General features: G+C 37.4%; 2 protein-coding genes across 4 annotated transcripts; one reads left to right on the top strand and one right to left on the bottom strand.

The window, feature by feature from the left end:
• The first annotated feature begins 245 nt into the window (after positions 1-245).
• Positions 246-8,904, top strand: LOC135678270 (protein BTR1-like). Of its 2 annotated transcripts, none has more exons than XM_065190866.1 (8): positions 246-539; positions 2,293-2,531; positions 2,604-2,704; positions 3,034-3,224; positions 7,030-7,145; positions 8,343-8,495; positions 8,597-8,658; positions 8,731-8,904. In XM_065190866.1, the coding sequence occupies exons 1-8, from the start codon at positions 455-457 to the stop codon at positions 8,816-8,818; spliced, it is 1,035 nt and encodes a 344-aa protein (XP_065046938.1). In that variant the 5' UTR covers positions 246-454; the 3' UTR covers positions 8,819-8,904. The 2 variants fall into 2 exon arrangements, with proteins under 2 accessions (XP_065046938.1, XP_065046937.1); XM_065190865.1 differs by having other exon boundaries at positions 7,024-7,145.
• Positions 8,816-17,968, bottom strand: LOC103990648 (phosphatidylinositol 4-phosphate 5-kinase 9). 2 transcript variants are annotated; one of them, XM_065190860.1, is made up of 9 exons: positions 17,817-17,968; positions 14,877-16,189; positions 13,274-13,441; positions 11,901-12,066; positions 11,073-11,183; positions 10,728-10,915; positions 9,755-9,912; positions 9,349-9,511; positions 8,816-9,264 (listed from the first exon to the last, which is right to left on the bottom strand). In XM_065190860.1, the coding sequence occupies exons 2-9, from the start codon at positions 16,139-16,141 to the stop codon at positions 8,988-8,990; spliced, it is 2,496 nt and encodes an 831-aa protein (XP_065046932.1). In that variant the 5' UTR covers positions 16,142-16,189; positions 17,817-17,968; the 3' UTR covers positions 8,816-8,987. The 2 variants fall into 2 exon arrangements, with proteins under 2 accessions (XP_065046932.1, XP_065046933.1); XM_065190861.1 differs by lacking the exon at positions 8,816-9,264 and having other exon boundaries at positions 9,373-9,511; positions 9,746-9,912.
• Positions 17,969-19,054: the final 1,086 nt, after the last annotated feature.

Genomic DNA, 19,054 nt, shown 5'->3' with positions numbered 1-19,054 from the left:
TATAAATTAGATCTTTTTAGTGGGACATCGGTTGTTGTAAAAAGAGATATTATGGTCTGTGGTGACGGTATCGACCATTGAAATCATCATTCCACGGAATCAAAGAGATAACAAGCCTGCCGCTGTTTATGGGCTGGGCCGCAGTTGTACGGCCCGGTTTCTTGAATGGGCTGGCTTTTTTTGTGTAGTAGGCCGGATCAGGTTCTTTGACCCATGACACTCCTCTGCATTCTGCCTTTGCACCGTGTGTGGGCCGAAAGAGACAACGAACAAAAAGAATCGTTGCGGCGACGGAGAAACGCGGCGATGAAGTTGCCGTGAGATCGCGAAGCCGCCTCGCCCGTGACCTCTCCCCCCGTTTGCGAATGTTCTGAGAGAAGAAAGAAAGCGTTCTCCCTCACCGCCTCCTTCCCCTCTCCCACTCTGATTTCTCCGTCGCCCTAAATCTTTCGCCATGGAGTCCCCCGAGCTGCCCGGCGATTCCTCCTCTCCGGAGGCTGCCCCCCGGCTAAGCCCGCGCCCCAGATCCCCAACCCGAGGTATCGCTCTCCATCCGCTTACCCGAACCCCTTGCTTTCTTGAATTTCTTGATTGCTTCTCTTGATCTCATGGCTCGTTAGCGGGTAACTCGTGATTGTTATCTGTCTGCAAGAATGTGATAGACGGGGCGGTAGAGGTCAATAGAGGCCTTCGTGGTATTTTTTTGGGGTCCGTTTTATGTATGCATTATTGTACCGGGAATGTGCTGGTGTTTATGCCAGAGATTTGTGTTCTTGATGCCCACGTCGATGAGATTGTTTTGGTTGTTCCAGTTTCTTGAAGGAATCTGGTCACGTATCTTTCTTTTTCTTTTAATCATACGAAAGTACCCTAACAAAACTCTGAAACTGCTGCTTTCATTCGTTTGTATAATCTGTTGGGAGCAGTCTCTCTCGCTTTCATGACTCACAGGATTATGATACAATTGAAGTGGGAGGGTAAAACCTTAGGGCCTTGTGGACGGTCACTTGATAAGCAGATGAAAACATTAACTTGCTTGAGATACATTCTCTTGTGAATTATGGTTGTCCATAGATTAATTTATTATCTTGCACTTTTTCTTCGTCCGAATGACTTAGCTAACTGTTTGACACTTTTCTAAATGAAATGACTCAAAGGGTTATTTTATTTTAGGTTTCGGTTTATGTACAAGCCATTTTAATTACTCCACTTTAATTGAAGCTCATCTGAGGGTTAGTGTGTCATCTTTTTCGTCATTTTTCTGGCTCTTCTACAGCATAATAGCTTATTCTTTCTATTGCGGTCCAGCTTAGAGACACACTCCAGATTTTGAGCGTTCACCTGGTTCTCCATTTATTTATTCCCCACTTGAATTTGTTAGCTCATGTCACATCATTTGGCACCTTCCAGTGAGTGTAGCTGTCACCGGCGCCATCAGATATTCACTTGTTGGCTTAATGCACATTCGCAAAGGCTGTTGTTGAATGAATGGTTATGTTTTCATTTAGTTCCTTTGAAAATACTTAGATGATCCTTGTTCTTCGAGATAGCTTGTTAATGTCAGTTAGTTACCTGTTTACAGTTGACCATGAGTTCACCACATAGGAAAAAATATTTAGTTTGCTAGAGATGACTTAGTTGTTTATCTTCTTGGTAATGTTAATATATACTGTTTTTAATCAACTTGATAGTGACCTATTTTTCTGTTTATGTATCGAGTCTTTATTGTGAGATTAGACCGTGCAGTGGAAGCTTTTTTTGTTAGAGAAGTCCAAAATCTTTTAGATTAATATTGCTATGTAACTTAGGTAAGTAATTATCCTATATGATTTTCTTGGGCTTGACATAGAAAGTGAGGATGAATGTTGCTTTGTGAGAATAGACAAAGACAGGATACAAGGAAATAAATGTCTACCATTAGTTGATGCCTTTCTATCAGAATGATATTTGGACATCAACCATATTTAAGTGTCTTCATGTAATTATTTCCTACTACTACAAGACAAACAAGACTTGATTTTACTGGCCATATGAATGTTTGGTGAAAGGGAATTGTTAATTTTCTGTGTTATAGAATATATTAGACATTATTGGAGTCTGAGAAAATAGTTTTCTAGCCCCTTTCGTGCTGTTATTTATTCTTTTCATGCATGAAAACATGAGTTTGACTGTGCTGAAGAATGTTGACATATTCTGTCATTTGCAATTGTGTTGCATATAAAGTACCATTTTACTTTTCTTTGTTTAGCTTTAAGAACCTGATTTAGTTAATACTTCAATTTTTTTTCCTAGGCGAAAAAGAAAAGCATACACACATGAGATTTCTTGTATCAAACGTAGCAGCTGGGTGTATCATTGGGAAGGGTGGCTTGACAATAACTGAATTCCAGTCACAATCTGGAGCTCGTATTCAACTGTCACGGAATCATGAAGTTTTTCCAGGAACATCAGATAGAATAATATTGATTTCTGGGACACTTAGTGAAGTAATGAAGGCTATGGAACTGATCCTGGAAAAACTGCCAAGTCAGGTATGAATTGTATGTGATTTCTATTCATTAAAAAATCATACTTTATCTGAAGTTCTCTTTTCCAACAAACAGGTGGAAGAGAGCGATGATGTTGAAGGTAGATCAAAAATCAGGCTTATTGTTCCTAATAGCTCTTGTGGTGCTATAATTGGAAAAGGAGGGTCAACTATAAAGTATAGTCTTATTCTAATGCTTTCTTTATTAGTTAAGTGAAGCTGTACATTCTGACACTTGAAATTGGAAAATGAATGACTCATAAGTCTTAAACAATATTTGCACCTTTATGTTGTATAAAGTATGCTACTAGATGATCTGAATTGAGAAAGGTTCAGAATCATAAAGCTATTCCGAATGAATAAGACTGGCTTCTTTTTCCTTTTCAAATTTTCTGACTGATTGATCTGAAGTCAGTATATTTATCATTTCACCTTTTATGCTCATTCCTGCTTTTTGTACCGACCGGTTTGCTAAAGAGTAGTTGGTTGCACCATCAATTTTGCAGGTCATTCGTAGAAGACTCCCATGCTGGGATTAAGATATCTCCTCAGGATAATAATGCTGGCCTAAATGATAGGCTGGTCACGTTGACAGGGTCTTTTGAGGAACAAATGTGTGCTATCTTTTTGATATTGTCAAAATTAATAGAAGATGCTCACTATCCACAGACATTAAACTCACCTTTTCCCTATTCAGGTATGCATCCATTATTTGTCCATCCCTTCCATTTTGTAGCACTTTTTGATATTGTCAAAATTAACAGGAGATGCTATATGGATGCCATTTGTTGTCCATTGTCAATCCGAGATCTATATTCCAAGGTTCGCAATACCGTACCGTACCGGTGTTTCGACCTGGGCTCGGTACCGGTACGGTATGGTATACCGATCGGTATACTCAGGTGTGCCGAGTACTATAGCACTGTAGCAGTGCTACAGTGCACTCAGACCGGTAACAGGCGGTCCACGTACCGGCAACCGGTCGGACTGGTACGTACCACCTGTACCGGGCGGTACAGTTCGGTACTACAGATCCTGCTATATTCTCTGTGATTCTACTCAATTGCTGTTTCTTGTGCCTTAGAATTCTTTGTTTTGAACCTGTGTTACATGTTTTCAATTATCTTTACCAATTGAATAAATTGTGATTCTGTGAAAGGACAGTGCATAATTGTTGCTCCAATGAAAAATGGTGTTGTAACTGGATTACTTTGTAATGTCTTAGCAAGGAGCTAAAAATTCTCATGTGAAGATTGCAAAGTTTGTATAGTCTTTTATTATGAATAATGTTTCTATTCTGTTCAATCATCAGGTTATCTGATTAAAAACCTTCAGTTCTTATGATGGTTTAATGAATGACTCGGTTGTCTACTGGTGTTAGTTTAGTATTCATAGATAAATGTGTGTGTTTGTATGTGAATATGAATATATGGAATGCACCCCTTAGTTCCTTCCATGTTGAGAGATTTGACATGTTAAGGATAAGGAATGAAACAGTAATTGGGTCATAAAACCAAACAGGAACTTTTTTGAATTAAACTCTGCCTTTTGACCTTCTATCATGATTTCTTTTGAATTGAGTGATTTATCTTGATCAATGTATATTTTGCGGGGGAAAGAAATCAATTGACATTGTAACAAACTAACAATAAAAAACATGCCTCTATTACATATAGATGAGAATGTCTGAGAACCATATGGACCTCTCGTACCTGTTGAGTTAGGCCATAGGTATCGTAGTGTTAGTCTAGTTAGTTTTCTGTTGTGAGGTCCTCTTTGCAAACCTCACTGCGTGAGTTCTCTTTGTTCATGAGTTGAATTGCTCAGGGTGAGGAGAGATGATAATAAGAAACCATGTGCATGCAAGTGGCTTGATGAGCGATGATAATAATCAACACGCTTTGTCAATTGTAGCACAAAATGTATCTTCTTAGAAACATTGCAAAAGGAAGTTAATGATATTGGCTTCTGAATATTTTATTGGACCTGGTTCATAATTTGTGAGTGTTTATAGGAGCAGAAACTAAATAAAAAAGAAATTGAATGGAAAATTTGGATCTCCAATATATGATTGGAAACAATGGAACGTTTACAGATCTGATTGGAAACCCAAAAACAAAATTGTTTGAGTTCAGGATTTTCAGCTTCGATCATTGTTCAACGGGATACAATTAAATGCACCCACTTAAAGTATTAGATCATACAGCTTGGTTCCTTTAGGCATAACACATATCTTTCTGTTATTCTATTCAGTATTATACCATATGCGGTATATCACTCGTGTCTCGATATCAGACCAGTTTGATAGGTTATCCTCGAGCATGCTATCCTCTGATTTCTCTTCTTTTCAATCGCAACTTCTGTTCTTCCTGTATTTTGACTTCCAATTTATGAAAGCCATTCTAATTTAGCATGGATTACTTCTATAGATAGTTGCATGGCTGAAACTTGTTTCACTACTAGAATGGCCCTCCATCTAAGCACAAGAAAATGAACCCCAACTCTATGAGTAGGCTTCATCAACCCACATGGACAGGTCAGGTTTTTAATGTGGAGCATGGAAATGGGACCTGGTGATTCAATGTATGAAGGAAATGAATAAAATTGGATAGATTTAGATATGCATATTACAGATTTGTGCTTGTTCAATTTGAGGAGAAATTCAACATCAAGAAACTGTAATGCCCTGAATTCTTGCTGCCTGCCATGTGGATTTCTTTCCACCACTAAGCTTCGTGTAGGGAAATATTCTTAATAATTGAGGTTTTCTCAGGTCTTCTCTCTCATCTTGGGCTACTAATGATAATCAACTGTCTTTGTCTAATTATGATGCCTATAGATTTCTCTTGAATATTCTTGGACCATCTTAAACAATTTTATTTCCTTTTTATCCTCAACCAGTGTATACCTAATTGTTTGCAAATGAAAAATATTTGTTATTTTATTATATTTAGTGGCGCTTTCACAGGCACCTGAACATTCTAGTCTGAGCTATACTAACTTTTTATTCATGCTTCTTGACAAACGAACCCTATGATCCATATAGCATTGTTGGTCTAACAACTATCTGCCATAATTTTTTCTTTTAATCTAAGGAATTCTTTATTACTTTTAACTTTAGAGTGAATCACAGTGCCACAATAAGGTTGTTCCTTTGTGACTTAAGTGAACAGTGTTTGAGACATAGAAACAGCGTTTTTCACTTTGCTTCCAAGGGTTCTTGGTGCTGCACTTCACTGCATGCTTGTTAGATAGGTTGAGCAAAGAAACATCCTCTTTCACTTTGCTTACAAGGGCTCATGGCACTGTACCTCACCGCATGCTTGTTAGATAGGTTGAGTATTACTACAGACCCTTCCATGCTCTGGCACTCTAGTCTTATGCTTGATGGGCTATTTGTAATTTTTAGGAAGTTATGAGGATGTTTTACTTAGTTTAATTCTTGTTAGACTTTTGTATGTGTTAGCAAGCTAAGGAAAATCTATTGCTGTTATGATGTAAGCTCAAGAGTAGCACAAATAGAGCAACAAAGCAACTGGAGAAATAAAATATTTGGAATGATTATGCCATAACTAGGCAGAGGAATATTGTTGCCGAGAATTCTTATTATGTGAACAAATAACACACACACACACACACACAAAATAAGAGAATAGAAAAGAAATTTGAGGCAAAAGCCTGATACCTTACTTGGAGATGATATTTCAAACCATACTCTCATATAGAGTTCAAAATCCAACACTTGTTTTGTATAATGAAAATTATTCGTCATCCCCTGCTGTGAGTGCAGAAGAAGTGGGTATCAGCTTAGATGGTCAACGCTACTAACTTCTCAGTGCAAGGTATAATGCTTTTAACTTCTCAGTGCAAGGTATAATGCTACAAGTGTAGAAGACTAATAGAGGTATAAGTGGACTTTAGTATAAAATATTCACGGTCCGGGATCATGTGACATGAACTCTCTTTTTCAATGAGTCAGTTGCATATACTAAGTTGGCATAAATACCTTTGTCTTTCTTCTTTTGCCTGAAGCATGTGATATTTCTTCATTATTTTAAATGTTTTGGTGTACTTGATCTTGACGTTGTGATGGCATTTAGGAAAAATCTGAGGGTTATAATGTTCGGAAATTGAGTGCAAGTTCTTGCCAAACTAAAGTGAACTATATTGAGTTTGCTGGCTGTGGATTATGTAACTTGGTAACTGAGTTTTTAATATTTAATATCTATGTAGCTAGTGTAATCCTCTCCACATTTGTGCTTTTGTGTCCAACTTTAGGATTTGTAATATTTTAGATGCTACCATGATTAATTATGTTCCTTCTCGTTCTTCCTCTCCTCTTTTCTCCTTTTATGAATGCACATATCACCATGATTAATGATGTTCCTTCTTGTTGTTCCTCTCCTCTTTCGATATGATGTTAAGGCAGTTTGTTATCTGATTATGTCATATTTAGAATTGTCATTAATTTGTTTTATTTTCTTTCTTGTTTGGAGTTTTAGGTGTCAACAGTCGTGGTTTCCCTGGTGTTCCTGTTGGTTATATGGTTCCTTCTGTTTCATATGGCCCTGTGAGTTACAGGCCAAATGGATCTGGAGGAAAATATCGAAGTAACAAGGTTAGATATTACCATCCTTGCATCTAAAGTTTCCGATAGGAAGCATTCCATTTTATAGTTACTACTTTTTCATTAAGATATATATGTGAAGAGGGGTCAGTTTGTGTTTTACGTACCTCAATAAACCATTTTATTGTCTAGCGTCGAGTATAGTATAGTTTGAGGGATTATGGCTGTGTGCGCCATCCTGTGATAGCTATGCTGACATGGATTTCTAGCAAAGGTATTGGCTGCATGGCTGTTGTTCTGGGACACTCATGCATGTTGGTGACAAGGCTATTCATTAACTTTTTAGACTTTGCATTGAGAGATGCAATATGTTCACTTGGATGCACTGAACATACTTGTTGTGTTTCTGGATCTTCCTTTATGCCACATAAGTGCACTGTTTTAATAAACTGCCGGTTGACCCACCAAATGTAGTTGGCAAAATCCAGCTTCTGAACCAGCAAACTGGGCAAAGCTATTGTCAAGTTTGCATTCCTAGGTTCGAGTCAAGCATGCAAACTATGTTCCTTTCCCTAGTAAAGCGCACTTTGGAATGTGAACTATAGTTTGTATCGTCTAAAATCCAGTGGAACTGTAAAAACTAGTTAGATTTAAACAGGTGACTTGAAATCATGGTATGCAATTTAGAATGGTACCGCCCGGTATGGACGATATGTACCGGTCTGACGGCATATCGGTACACGGACCGCTCGCTACCGGATGGACCGTGCTACAATGCTACAGTAAGAGGATATACAGTATATCAGTGCTACAGTAAGAGAAAATTGCTCGATAAATCCTGGTGTACCGTTCGGTATGTCTTGGTATACTGCTCGGTACGTTGGTACCGTACCGTACCGAGCCAACCTCGAAACATCGGTACGGTACGGTATTGCATACTTTGCTTAAAATAACGGGAGATCAGGGTTCAAGTTATGGAAGCAACCTCTTTATATTTATATTATATTGAGAGGTAAAAAAAGATGGGTATATTGGCAGATCCTCATGCCAAAGAGAGGTAAAGACAGTATATTTGTGGACCGGACTGTTTATAGTCCAGGACGTTAATTAATATCTTGGAGTAGCTATGTTATCATGTTTACACGTTGGATATTTACCACAGCCTATACTGGTTATTTTCAAGTCTTTCAGTAGTTTTGATTTGAATGCACCATTGGCTAAGACTAGCAAGTTAATTGTGTTTGGCAGGGTGTGGCATCATCACCGATGGTCCGACATCCGTCACAGTTACCTGGTGGGCATCTTGAAGATCATAGCAATTCAGTGACGATCGGAATTGCGGACGAGCATATTGGCGCTATTGTTGGTCGTGGGGGAAGGAACATAACGGAGATAAGTCAGGTTTGAAAAAAAAAAAAAAAAATATATATATATATATATATATCCATGTAAGAGTAGGATGCATGCAAAATATAATAATATTGCAAATAAATTGTATTCAGGTTAGTGGAGCTAGGATCAAGATATCAGATAGAGGTGATTTCGTTTCAGGCACATCAGATAGGTAAGGGATTTCATTTCTTCCTCAATGGATTTTCTGTTCTTTGATATGTTGTTGTGCATTCGACATGTACAGAAAGGTAACGATAACTGGATCACCAGAAGCAATACATGCTGCGGAGGCTCTGATCATGCAAAAAGTTTCATCCAATTCTGAGAGATGATGATGATCAATCAATTTTGCTCTGTAATAAAAAAAACAAAAGCTGCTGGTTTTGTTTGGATATATATCTTCTCTTTGGTTTCCCAATGTAGGCAAAAGCTAATGATTATCCCAACCATCATCCCGTGGTCATCGAGAACCATAGCTACAAATCCTAAAACAGAGAAAACTCACTGTGCATTCCCGGGAAAGACAGCTTGGATAAACTCGAGGAAGCGTCGGGAGTAGAAGTGGGGGTCCACCGCGGAGATGGAAAGAGAATCGAACTGGAGCGACTTGTAGGCGTGTTCCATCTTCTTGCCCATGTTGTACTCCTGCAGGATGTCGATGATCCCAAGATATAGAACCACATCATACACCTCGGTGGTGGTTCCGTCGTCCTCGTCCTGTCTCCTCCACTTTCGCTCCGCCCTCGCTGGCATGTTGACTCCCAGCTGGATTTGGAGCCTGGTCGCCAGATTCCGAGGACTGTGTGTCAGATTTCCCCTTATACGAGGTTTGAGGGAGGGGGTTATTAAAAGGAGCTCTCACCTTGCTGTCCCTGGAAGAAGCAGATCCACTTCCTCGAAACCAGCAGCCGAGGCCCGCAAGCGACTTCCTCTTATATGAGGACCCACCACCACACTCTCCTCACTTGCTCGTGGGACTAAAACAAGGCCTTGTGGGTACTTGGCGATCTCATCCTCTTGTGCATCTGAAGCCAATACGACGCCAAACGAATCACCACACAAAAATTAGACCTCCCGCTTTGTACAATTAAGCAAAATGTAGCCATCAACCATAAACCATCTAAGCTAAGCTAGATATATCTTCTTACTAGATATAGGTTCCTAAAACCAATTATTATTATTATTATTATTATTATTATTATTATTATTATTATTATTAATTGTGATTTACCATAAAAAATAAAAAAAACTGTTATCACCTCACTCACCTTCCTCGGATTGAACAGTCAATCTGTCTGGTGTCATACTTCGATGATAAGATAAGTAAGATTGTAGGTGTCGTGGGGCTCTATAATGCACACCTAGCAACAGGCTGTAATCCATTATGTGTTGGGTCTCCAAAAACCTACTGTCTGTTTCAATTTGTCTGCAGCAAACGTTAATAAAGTTAATTCAGAAAACATTTTACATAACCCAGAAAAAGTAAATTTCTTTCAGAAACATTACACACACCGGAATAGATAGATATGTGACAAAATTGTAAATCTCATCATTTGATATATTAATTTATTGGAGTCGCGCGATGTAACTTTTGAAAGTGTAGGAATCAAAATAAAAAAGATAGCAAATTACAAGGGATAATGTGTAATTAACCCCTTATTAATGACTAATTCTTCCAAATTTGAAAGAATAACCTCGGGTCTAATCTATAGCTGCCCTAACCCCTGGACTCACCTATTTATTTGTTCCCATCATGAGTTTTTTTGCTATCCTATTTACTTGATACCTTTCTTTTTCCTCCATTATTTTCACTTTTCCTTTCACATTTAACCATAGTTTATCCTAATCTGTAGCCAGCCAAACAATCCATACATACTACCTATCCATCCATGACCACCGCTTGCTTGCTGTAGTTATTCCTCCTGATTTTGTGCCCTCATGTTTACTTCATAGGAAATAAAGTTTTTCAAGTTACCAAGCACTTCAATTGACTACCAACTGTAATTTCTTTGACGAAAAGAAAACAATGCATATTACCCATATAGGATAGTTATGAAAGCATTAGAGGAGAGTAAATACTATAACACAGCAAAAACATCTCAAGCCAACAAGCAATCAATAAGCTATCAAATTTGAACTAGGTCTATGTCCTTTTTTTTTCCCTTGCAAAACTAAGTCACTTATTATAATTTGTGGAAAAGCAAAATGATAAAGATCTTCGAAGCAGCATAATGAACATACTTGAGTAAAGCATCTCTCCAAGAAGGTTCCAAGTAAAAGGAGTAATCCAGATCCAAGTCTTTAAGGGTTGTGTTCTCATCTATTTCAACATTGTCTGTTGACCGCCCTAACGATGATCCTTTTAAGTCGAATCTCCGATGAATTCTCAATTCTGTGCAAAACATGTTTCCCATTACAACGAACCGGAACTGCAAATAGAAAGGACAAAAATGAAATTCGCTTTGCACCATACTAAGAATTCAACTTCAATGCTTATTAAAAAAATAAAAAGACAGAGAATGAATTACAAGAAACAGTTATGTGTTAAAACAATAATTATGTGGTAAGGATCATGACGCTCAGTACCTTTTGCCCACCAGAAGGCTTAACCCTATGAAGACCAAAAAATTTTGTGATAAGTGTGTTCTCATAAGTACGCACGTGATGGTAGTAGTCGGGAAGCATTCGCAACAAGACCTATGCAAAATACAAATTTGTCAAACTATATTGTACATGATTTTGTCTAAATTAACAAAGAAAGAAAATCTCATTGATGTCCTCAGGCATATGTTAGAAAATTGGCAACAGATAGTAGCTACACCAAACAAATACAATTTTCCTGTAGTAATAGAATCGGGAGCAAAAGAAGTTTGTTATCCATAGAATCAAGAAAATAAAATTTCCTATCAAGAGAATATTAGGCGCGATAAGTAAAAACTATGTCATAAGAACTTACATGAACTCGTCAACAACCATAGAATTTCAAAAAGAATATTTGATTTCCCACATTTGGGATGCTAAAATTAGTTGCAAAGTACTTGATTCACCATAAGTGTTGGCCATCTTCCAAGTGAAGTATCACAGTTTAATGATAATTTCCAACAATTTTGAACAAAAAGAGCAAATTTTTTTACCAATTTAGTTTTCAATGATCTTAATCCTTTAACAGCTCACAGAAAATGGTTGAATATTATATGCTTTACCTAGTCAGGAAAATCATATTCTAAAACATGCCCAGCTGGGTTTTCAATTTATTATTGCAGCATTTAACAAAAAGAAAAAAAGACTAAATGTGGAATTAAGTTAACATTTTCTGTCTTATTACAAATTAATTTTTGTTCAAAATATGTTTCCTCATTCATCTTTTGTCATCCCTGAATCATCAATCTATATGGAATTAGAACGGAGAAACACCTTAACTTCAGATTTACGGAGGGTCTTAATCATGAACCGGTCATCCTGAGAAAGAAAAAAGATGCTGCCACTCTTCCCTGGGGAAGAGAGCTCCCTAAGTGCAGCACATCCACAAATTGACATCATATAGTCTGCAGTATCAATCTTGAACATCTCACGTAAATTTCTGCAATCAAAAGATGTAATGATCATGTACAAAGAACAGAACTGAATATAAATGAATATATTAATATATTAATATATTTTTTATCAGGTATAGTTTTAAGGAAAGAACACTGAAAAGATATTCAGCATTTTTAATTCATTCAAAACATTGTGAAGACATACAAATAATTAATCATCATAACCAGCCAACTTCAATATAGAAGTTCAAAAAGAAGTTGAAGTCACTATAAATTAAAAACTATTGATCCAGAATACAGTGTGACAGGATATTCAATTACCTAATTAAAAGCATTATAATACAATGCATATGTATGTATGTATGTCAGATCTGTCTTCCACCAGAAAACAATCTGGTGCATTGTCAACTTTCAAGTTGTCTAGGAGAACTATTTATTAAAGAATGGTCAATGATATGGTGCAATACAAACACTTTGACAAGTGTTCAAAACTTTGGGCTCAAGATGGCATGGGCATAACATTTGTTGGATCTATTCTTATATAGAGGTTTCTTTACATATTTATCCTTTCAAAAGATTGGAAATAGCATATTTTCCCCATACAGTATGTATATATTCCTCCAAAAATTTAGACCCTCCATGTGTGTCACACCTGTTAGCATCCATTTAATACTCTGGTTAACTACTACTAGCTGTGGTTAGCAGTGGATAATTTCAATTAAAAATTACAAGTATCCAAACAACCCCTATTATTCTCAATGATTTTTTATTCTTCATTGTCTTTTCTCTCTCCAGAAAACTTCAATGGCATTATATGCAAGCTTTTCTATCTTGGCATTTAAAAGAAGAGTTGGAGACGATGGAGTTGATATGAATTATATCATAAAATAGTTGGAGATATGGAGTCTCAAAATGTACACTTGAAGCTAGCATGATTGATCAGCCATATATATATATGTATACATACATGTATACATATATGTACTATATATATATATATATATGTATATGATAGGTTCTGAAATAAGAATAGAGGGAATATAATAGAGATAAATAGATAATGATGCAATAACCTATAATAGTATAAACCTATCTAATTAAGTTTCCTAAAACAGACCAATCCGGCCTTTAGATGTAAAATAAAAATTTAAGAAAGTATAACCAAATAGCTTCTAAAAGCCTTGAACATTTAACTGAAACTAGAAGATCTTCCATAATTCTAACACAGGAAAATTTGTTACTATTGCACACCTGAACACCATCGGACAATAATCTTTCCATTTAAAATCTTCTGCACAATGAGGAGGTGTGAGCTGTGAACCTTCTCTTGGAAAGTTCATCCGAAAGCTTGCTCTAGGACCAAAGTCCGAGGCACGAACTTCACGCCTTTGTATTGGTGTAATTTTTCCTACGGTATACCTGGGTAATAAAAATATCTGGATTGAGAGCCAAATCCTTCTGAAATTTAGTTCAACAAAACAAATGCCTCAGAACACAAAGTTACAATACAATGGTCATGAACAAATGCATGAAGAATAATCCTTTTGGAACTCAAATTATGACATATGATTAAAATTAGCCAAGCATATGTCAGTTATCAGAGATGTGATCACTCTATCAAATTAAAGAAAAAGGAAGTACAAAATTTTGATCGCAGTCACTATTTTTAACTAAAAAAATGCAAGTGCTATAGAAAATTCTACTACATTTGAAACTTCATCAACTCTACATAAACATGAATGCAAGATGTATCTCAGGAGTGCAGTGTCACTCCAATGGCATTTATCTCGGTGATTATAGAGCAATTATGATTTCAAAGTTTGGATTCCACATATTACAAGAATATCATCAGATGTAATTTAGCCCACTAACTTATCATCAGATGTAATTTTCGTGTTGAGACCTATCTTACTGCGCATGGTGATTGATGCTACTTAATTATTGTGTAACAGATGAAGCCTTAATTGAAAACGATGTATGTTTTAATCAAGGTCTGCCGTATCGTACCGTACCGACGTTTCGACCCGGGCTCGGTACCAGTACAGTACGGTATACCGCTCGGTACAATACAGGACGGTCCGCGTACCGTTAGCCTGTCGGACCGATACATACCGCCCGTACCGGGCGGTACGGTCCGGTACGGTAGACCTTGGTTTTAATTGATGTTGCCTCATTAGTTTCTTCCTCCACATAAGTTAACATGTTGGAATGAAAAGAATGCTAGCTAGTTAGGAAAAGAACCTCAATGAGATCAGTGTTGTCAGACAAAGTGATGACACTGTCTGTCCAGTCATCAGGGAACACGCATGTACCTGGTGCTTTGTCAAGGCATCCTAATCTAAATAGAAATGTACAATTTCTGTTTGTAAAAAATTGAATCAAGTCACCCATTTTATCTCAAACAGAAATATTAATTGAAATATGCCCTACATTCAAAATTAAGTTGGTTATTGTAGTAAATGCCGTTCAAGTACTCATACTGATTATGCAGTAGCAAACCTTTTCTAAAAGGAATCCTGTTCCAGAGTCAAGCATTGTTCAAAAAACATTTTTGTCCAAATCAAGCATATGTTGTATCTCACTGGCCCAACTTTTTAGCTAGATGCGCTTTTTTGAACTTTTCCCAACATCATCAAAAAGCTTCAACAATTGAAGAAACTTCAAGAGGATAGCAAATGAAACATGCCAACAATAGGCAAGCAGAAAGCAAGTGCAACATGTACTTGCTAGAGGACACTAAAATCCATTATGACCTTAAAAGAGGAACAAAATGAGAAGTTAGCCCAGCAACAAAATAATTTCAAATTAAAAGAAAAAAATATCCATAAATTTGAATAGCAAATCTTAGCTTTACCTAATTCCAAGCTGCAGGCTGAGCATTAGATCATAACTCCTATGACCTTTTATTATTGTCTCTCCTGGCTTTTTTATCTCCTTCATCAGTCTCTTCTGACGCCTTTTTCCTTTTCTAGGTGACATTAAAAAGCTGTTGTTGATTACTATCTCACTAATTAAAACTCCTTGCATGTACTCCCTCTCAAGGATTGGAATGTTCATATCGATCACTTTTTCATCATTTTCCGCAACAGATTCCAGTGTGGTACCATGTCCAATAACTTTTTCTATGGCAACCTCAAGGCTCCACCGTCGTTCCAATACAGGTTTGGCCCGAGACCGGTCGGAATTTATTGATCGCCCTTTAGGTATACTTATAGTCAAGCTACTATCTGATTCTTGAGCTTCAATAACCTTCATCTTTCCCATATCAACAGATGAAGCATGAAGGATACGTGCACCATGGTGTTGTCTCTTGAAATCAGGTAACAATCCTCGCTTTCTTAGAGCATTAAGGTACAGTTCTTGTCCAGTTGGAATTTTGCTTCCTTTTGGATAAAAGAACCCTTTTCCATCCTTCAAACCTCTGGTCCATGTTCCAACATAGCAACCACCATCAATCCAAGTATACACTCCAAAACCATGCATCATTCCGTCCAGCCAGTTACCTTCATATGTATCACCATTTTTCCAGGTAAGAATACCCGTACCTGACATTTTTCCTCCTTTCATATCGCCAACATACATGTTTCCATTAGGCCAAGTATACTTACCATGGCCTTCTATCACTCCCTGGATCCAAGATCCTTCGAAGATGTCTCCACTAGGATGTGTTTGATATCCCAGTCCATGTCTGAGATTCAGTTTCCACCGCCCCTTGTAACTCAAGTTGTCTGGCCCAGTATAGGTTCCATTTCCATGCAAGTATCCACCAGAAAATTCTCCATCATAAACAGCTCCTAAAGGCCATGTGATGTTCCCACGCCCATGCCTCATCCCTCTCCTCCACTCACCCTCGTAAATACAACCATCGCTCCAAATGTACTTCCCGGATCCCTCTGGCACATTACCCAGTAGCGTTCCATAATATTTGTCCCCATTGGGAAGTATAACCTCGGCAACTTTGAAGCTAACATGTGGACTACAAGCAAGAGTATCCTGTCTATTGACCAGATTAACTAAGAGCCTTTTGTCATTGATGGTACTAGTGTCATACGATGATATAGGTCCTCTGCAACAAGAAAGTGCATCCAGATCATCAACATGTGCCCCAGGGAGTGACATGCATAACTTATAGAAGGATTCACTCCCTCGGCAAAAGAAAACCTTTGGCTGCAAAAGTTTAGCCAGAAAACAAAAATTAAGATGCTATTAAGGAATCCCTAGTAAAAGCTTCCTAGAATGTTCTCCAGTTAAATTCATACGAAGAGACAAAAACAAGGTGCAGGAAATTTTTCAAAGGGTCCAAGCAATATCCTAATTAAGTGTCATAACCTTGTACCACAAAAATTTAGAAAAAAAAAAAAAAGTTAAGAGGCTGCATCCAAGGCTTACTCCGCACAGTTGGTAGACATTATGCATTCTAATTAGAATGTACAAGACAGTTTCAAAACCCAAGTAGTTTTTCTTTTTATTTCCAGAGACCAGTTTCAAACATTTTCAGCAAAGCAGACTTTTATATTTATGTGTCAAAAATAATAATAGACATGCATTTCAAATAATGTTGTATGTGCAATATATTCCAGTTCCTGTGCAACAGCTCTAGAAGTAAAAAAAAAAAGAAACAAGTTGCAACAAGCAAAGTGCAATATGCTTTAATACGAATCAATTGGTGCACAAACCTTGAGTTTACACCAAACAATCTCTTCAGTAATTTGAACATACAAAAGTCATGGAAGAATCTCCCAAAGGTAAGGATCAATAATAATTGTTAAAGAGTTTCATAGATTGAAAACTTAATATAATAAAGAACCATTTATGCAAAACATATAAGAACTCAAGGAATGAAGCCTAAATAGCCAGATCTTGTTACACCCTTCAATCCTTTTAGGTAGGCTGTAAGATAAATGAGATACAATTAATGTTGGGGACTCGGTCCTTGGAAGTGTCCGACCTTTTTACCAGAGAACTCAAGGAATGATGCCTAAATAGCTAGATCATTTATGTTTGTCAATGTATTATACCCTTCAGTCCATTAGATAGATTGTAAGAAAGAAGAGATACAATTGATGTTGGGGACTTGGTCCTTGGAAGTATAAGACTATTTACCAAAGAACTAGGGATTCAATATTAAATGCACAACAACTTTGAAATCATACAAGTTCTAATATATGGCTTAACCAGTTCTCAAAAACAATAATAAAGTACCACTATGAGTTATTCTTTACGAATTTAAAACTATTAATATTTATTTCCAAATAAGTGAAATTGGTATTAGATACACAGGATCATAAATAAAAACTTGGCCAAAGGCAGATCATCGAACAAAGACCCAAAGCACACTACCTTAACATCTCTTGACTGATCCAAACTGTTGTTACCTAAACCTTTGTGAATAACTAAACCACATCACTATCTTTTAACTGATGTGATTTAACATGAGTTCTTGAAGTCGCAACTGTTTTCATCTCAAAAGCAGATTGAGGCCCAAAACACACCCAACTCACATCAAATTCTTGTACCACGTAGGTACCACAGATTCAATCTCGAGGAAGCATAACCAATGAGGATTCGCCTCCCTCTCTTTCTTGATTAGTCCGTCAAGAGCCCAACTCTTAGCAGCGAATCAAGAAGTACATGACATGAGAAATTCGGGTGGCGAGGCCAAAGAATCTCCGCACACCCATGACCCAAGATTCCAAGAACCATGGAAGAAGGACGCGATCGAGAAGCTGTGTCACTCTCCATATCGAAACCCAGCAACAGGACGAGAAAAGGAAACGAGCGACGAGTGGGTTACCGATTGCGACGGCGATTCGGGCCCGCGACACCTCGTGGCCGGGCGAGAGGAAGGGAATGAAACCGGCGCTGTGGCGGTGGCGCCTTTGTCTGGAGGAGGAGAGCGGAGAGAGAGAGAGGCTATGTGGTCATCGAGGTGTCTTCGTGGGTGGAGGTCGGTTAACTTAAAAGAAGAAGAGGACGGTAAGAGGAAGATCCGCCCGACCCACGTGCGATACCCGGCCCCGGTTAGACAGATGTCACTGGACCCCAGTCCGGGGCCCACGAGAGGTATGACAGCTGATGGTACCGTTACGCTTTCGGGCGCCACCCGCACGCCTACCCGCGTTGCTGTATCAGAGGGGCTTAGAGTGGGTCCCACCTCCTCCCCCGAGGAAAGACTACGAGTTGACGATATCGGGCGGGACATAAAAATCGCTTTTCGATTAATAATAATACGAGCGCTTTTCTTTTCTTTTCTTTTTTTTTATAATGGATTTTGGTCGTCGATAATTAATATGATAAGGTTTTAATTAAATTAAATTAAATTAAATGAAAGCTTATCAGAGCCATCAGTTCGTGTCGCGTCTCATTCATTTTGGTTATTGAGATTGATGGGATAAGGTAAGGGTTGGCAAAGGATAAGGAAATGAGGATCGAGCAGAGTCACATGTTTTTTCAGAGTCACGTGGGAATCATACAGTCTTTTTTTATTTTTTTTATTATTATTATTTTTTATGATCTCCGATTTGTTTATTTGTTTGGTTTCGCAGATAATTTTACTATATTTCTTTTATTTTCTTTCTGACAAAACCCACTGATTTCCTTCAACTTAGGTGTACCCAAAGAGATCTTACCTCATAACAAAATAAATCTATCAAATTAATACAAAATATGATGTGTTTTTGTTCGACTAATACCCACCGATACTAATTAAATATTTTTTTTCTTGAGTATTATAAATAAAAATTATTATGAAAGACTACATATACATGATTTGGGTTATTTCTTTGATCCTCTAAATGAACTGATTTGGGTTATTTCTTAGACTTTCTAAATGACATTATGCCTGATTCTTTAACATGTGAATACATCTTATTAATTTTAATTATTTTGATTAATTATCTACTTTTCTTGTTAAGATGTGCTCAAACACTTTTCTTGCCCATTTGTTATTTTATATATGTCCTTATTTATTTGGTGGGAGATTAATTACAAGTTAGATGAGTGCAAATTCCTTTTCAATTATATCAAGAGGTC

Source organism: Musa acuminata, chromosome BXJ1-7 (genome assembly GCF_036884655.1).
Source record: "Musa acuminata AAA Group cultivar baxijiao chromosome BXJ1-7, Cavendish_Baxijiao_AAA, whole genome shotgun sequence".
Classification (NCBI taxonomy): Eukaryota; Viridiplantae; Streptophyta; class Magnoliopsida; order Zingiberales; family Musaceae; genus Musa; species Musa acuminata.
This window is presented reverse-complemented; position numbering and strand designations above follow the sequence as displayed.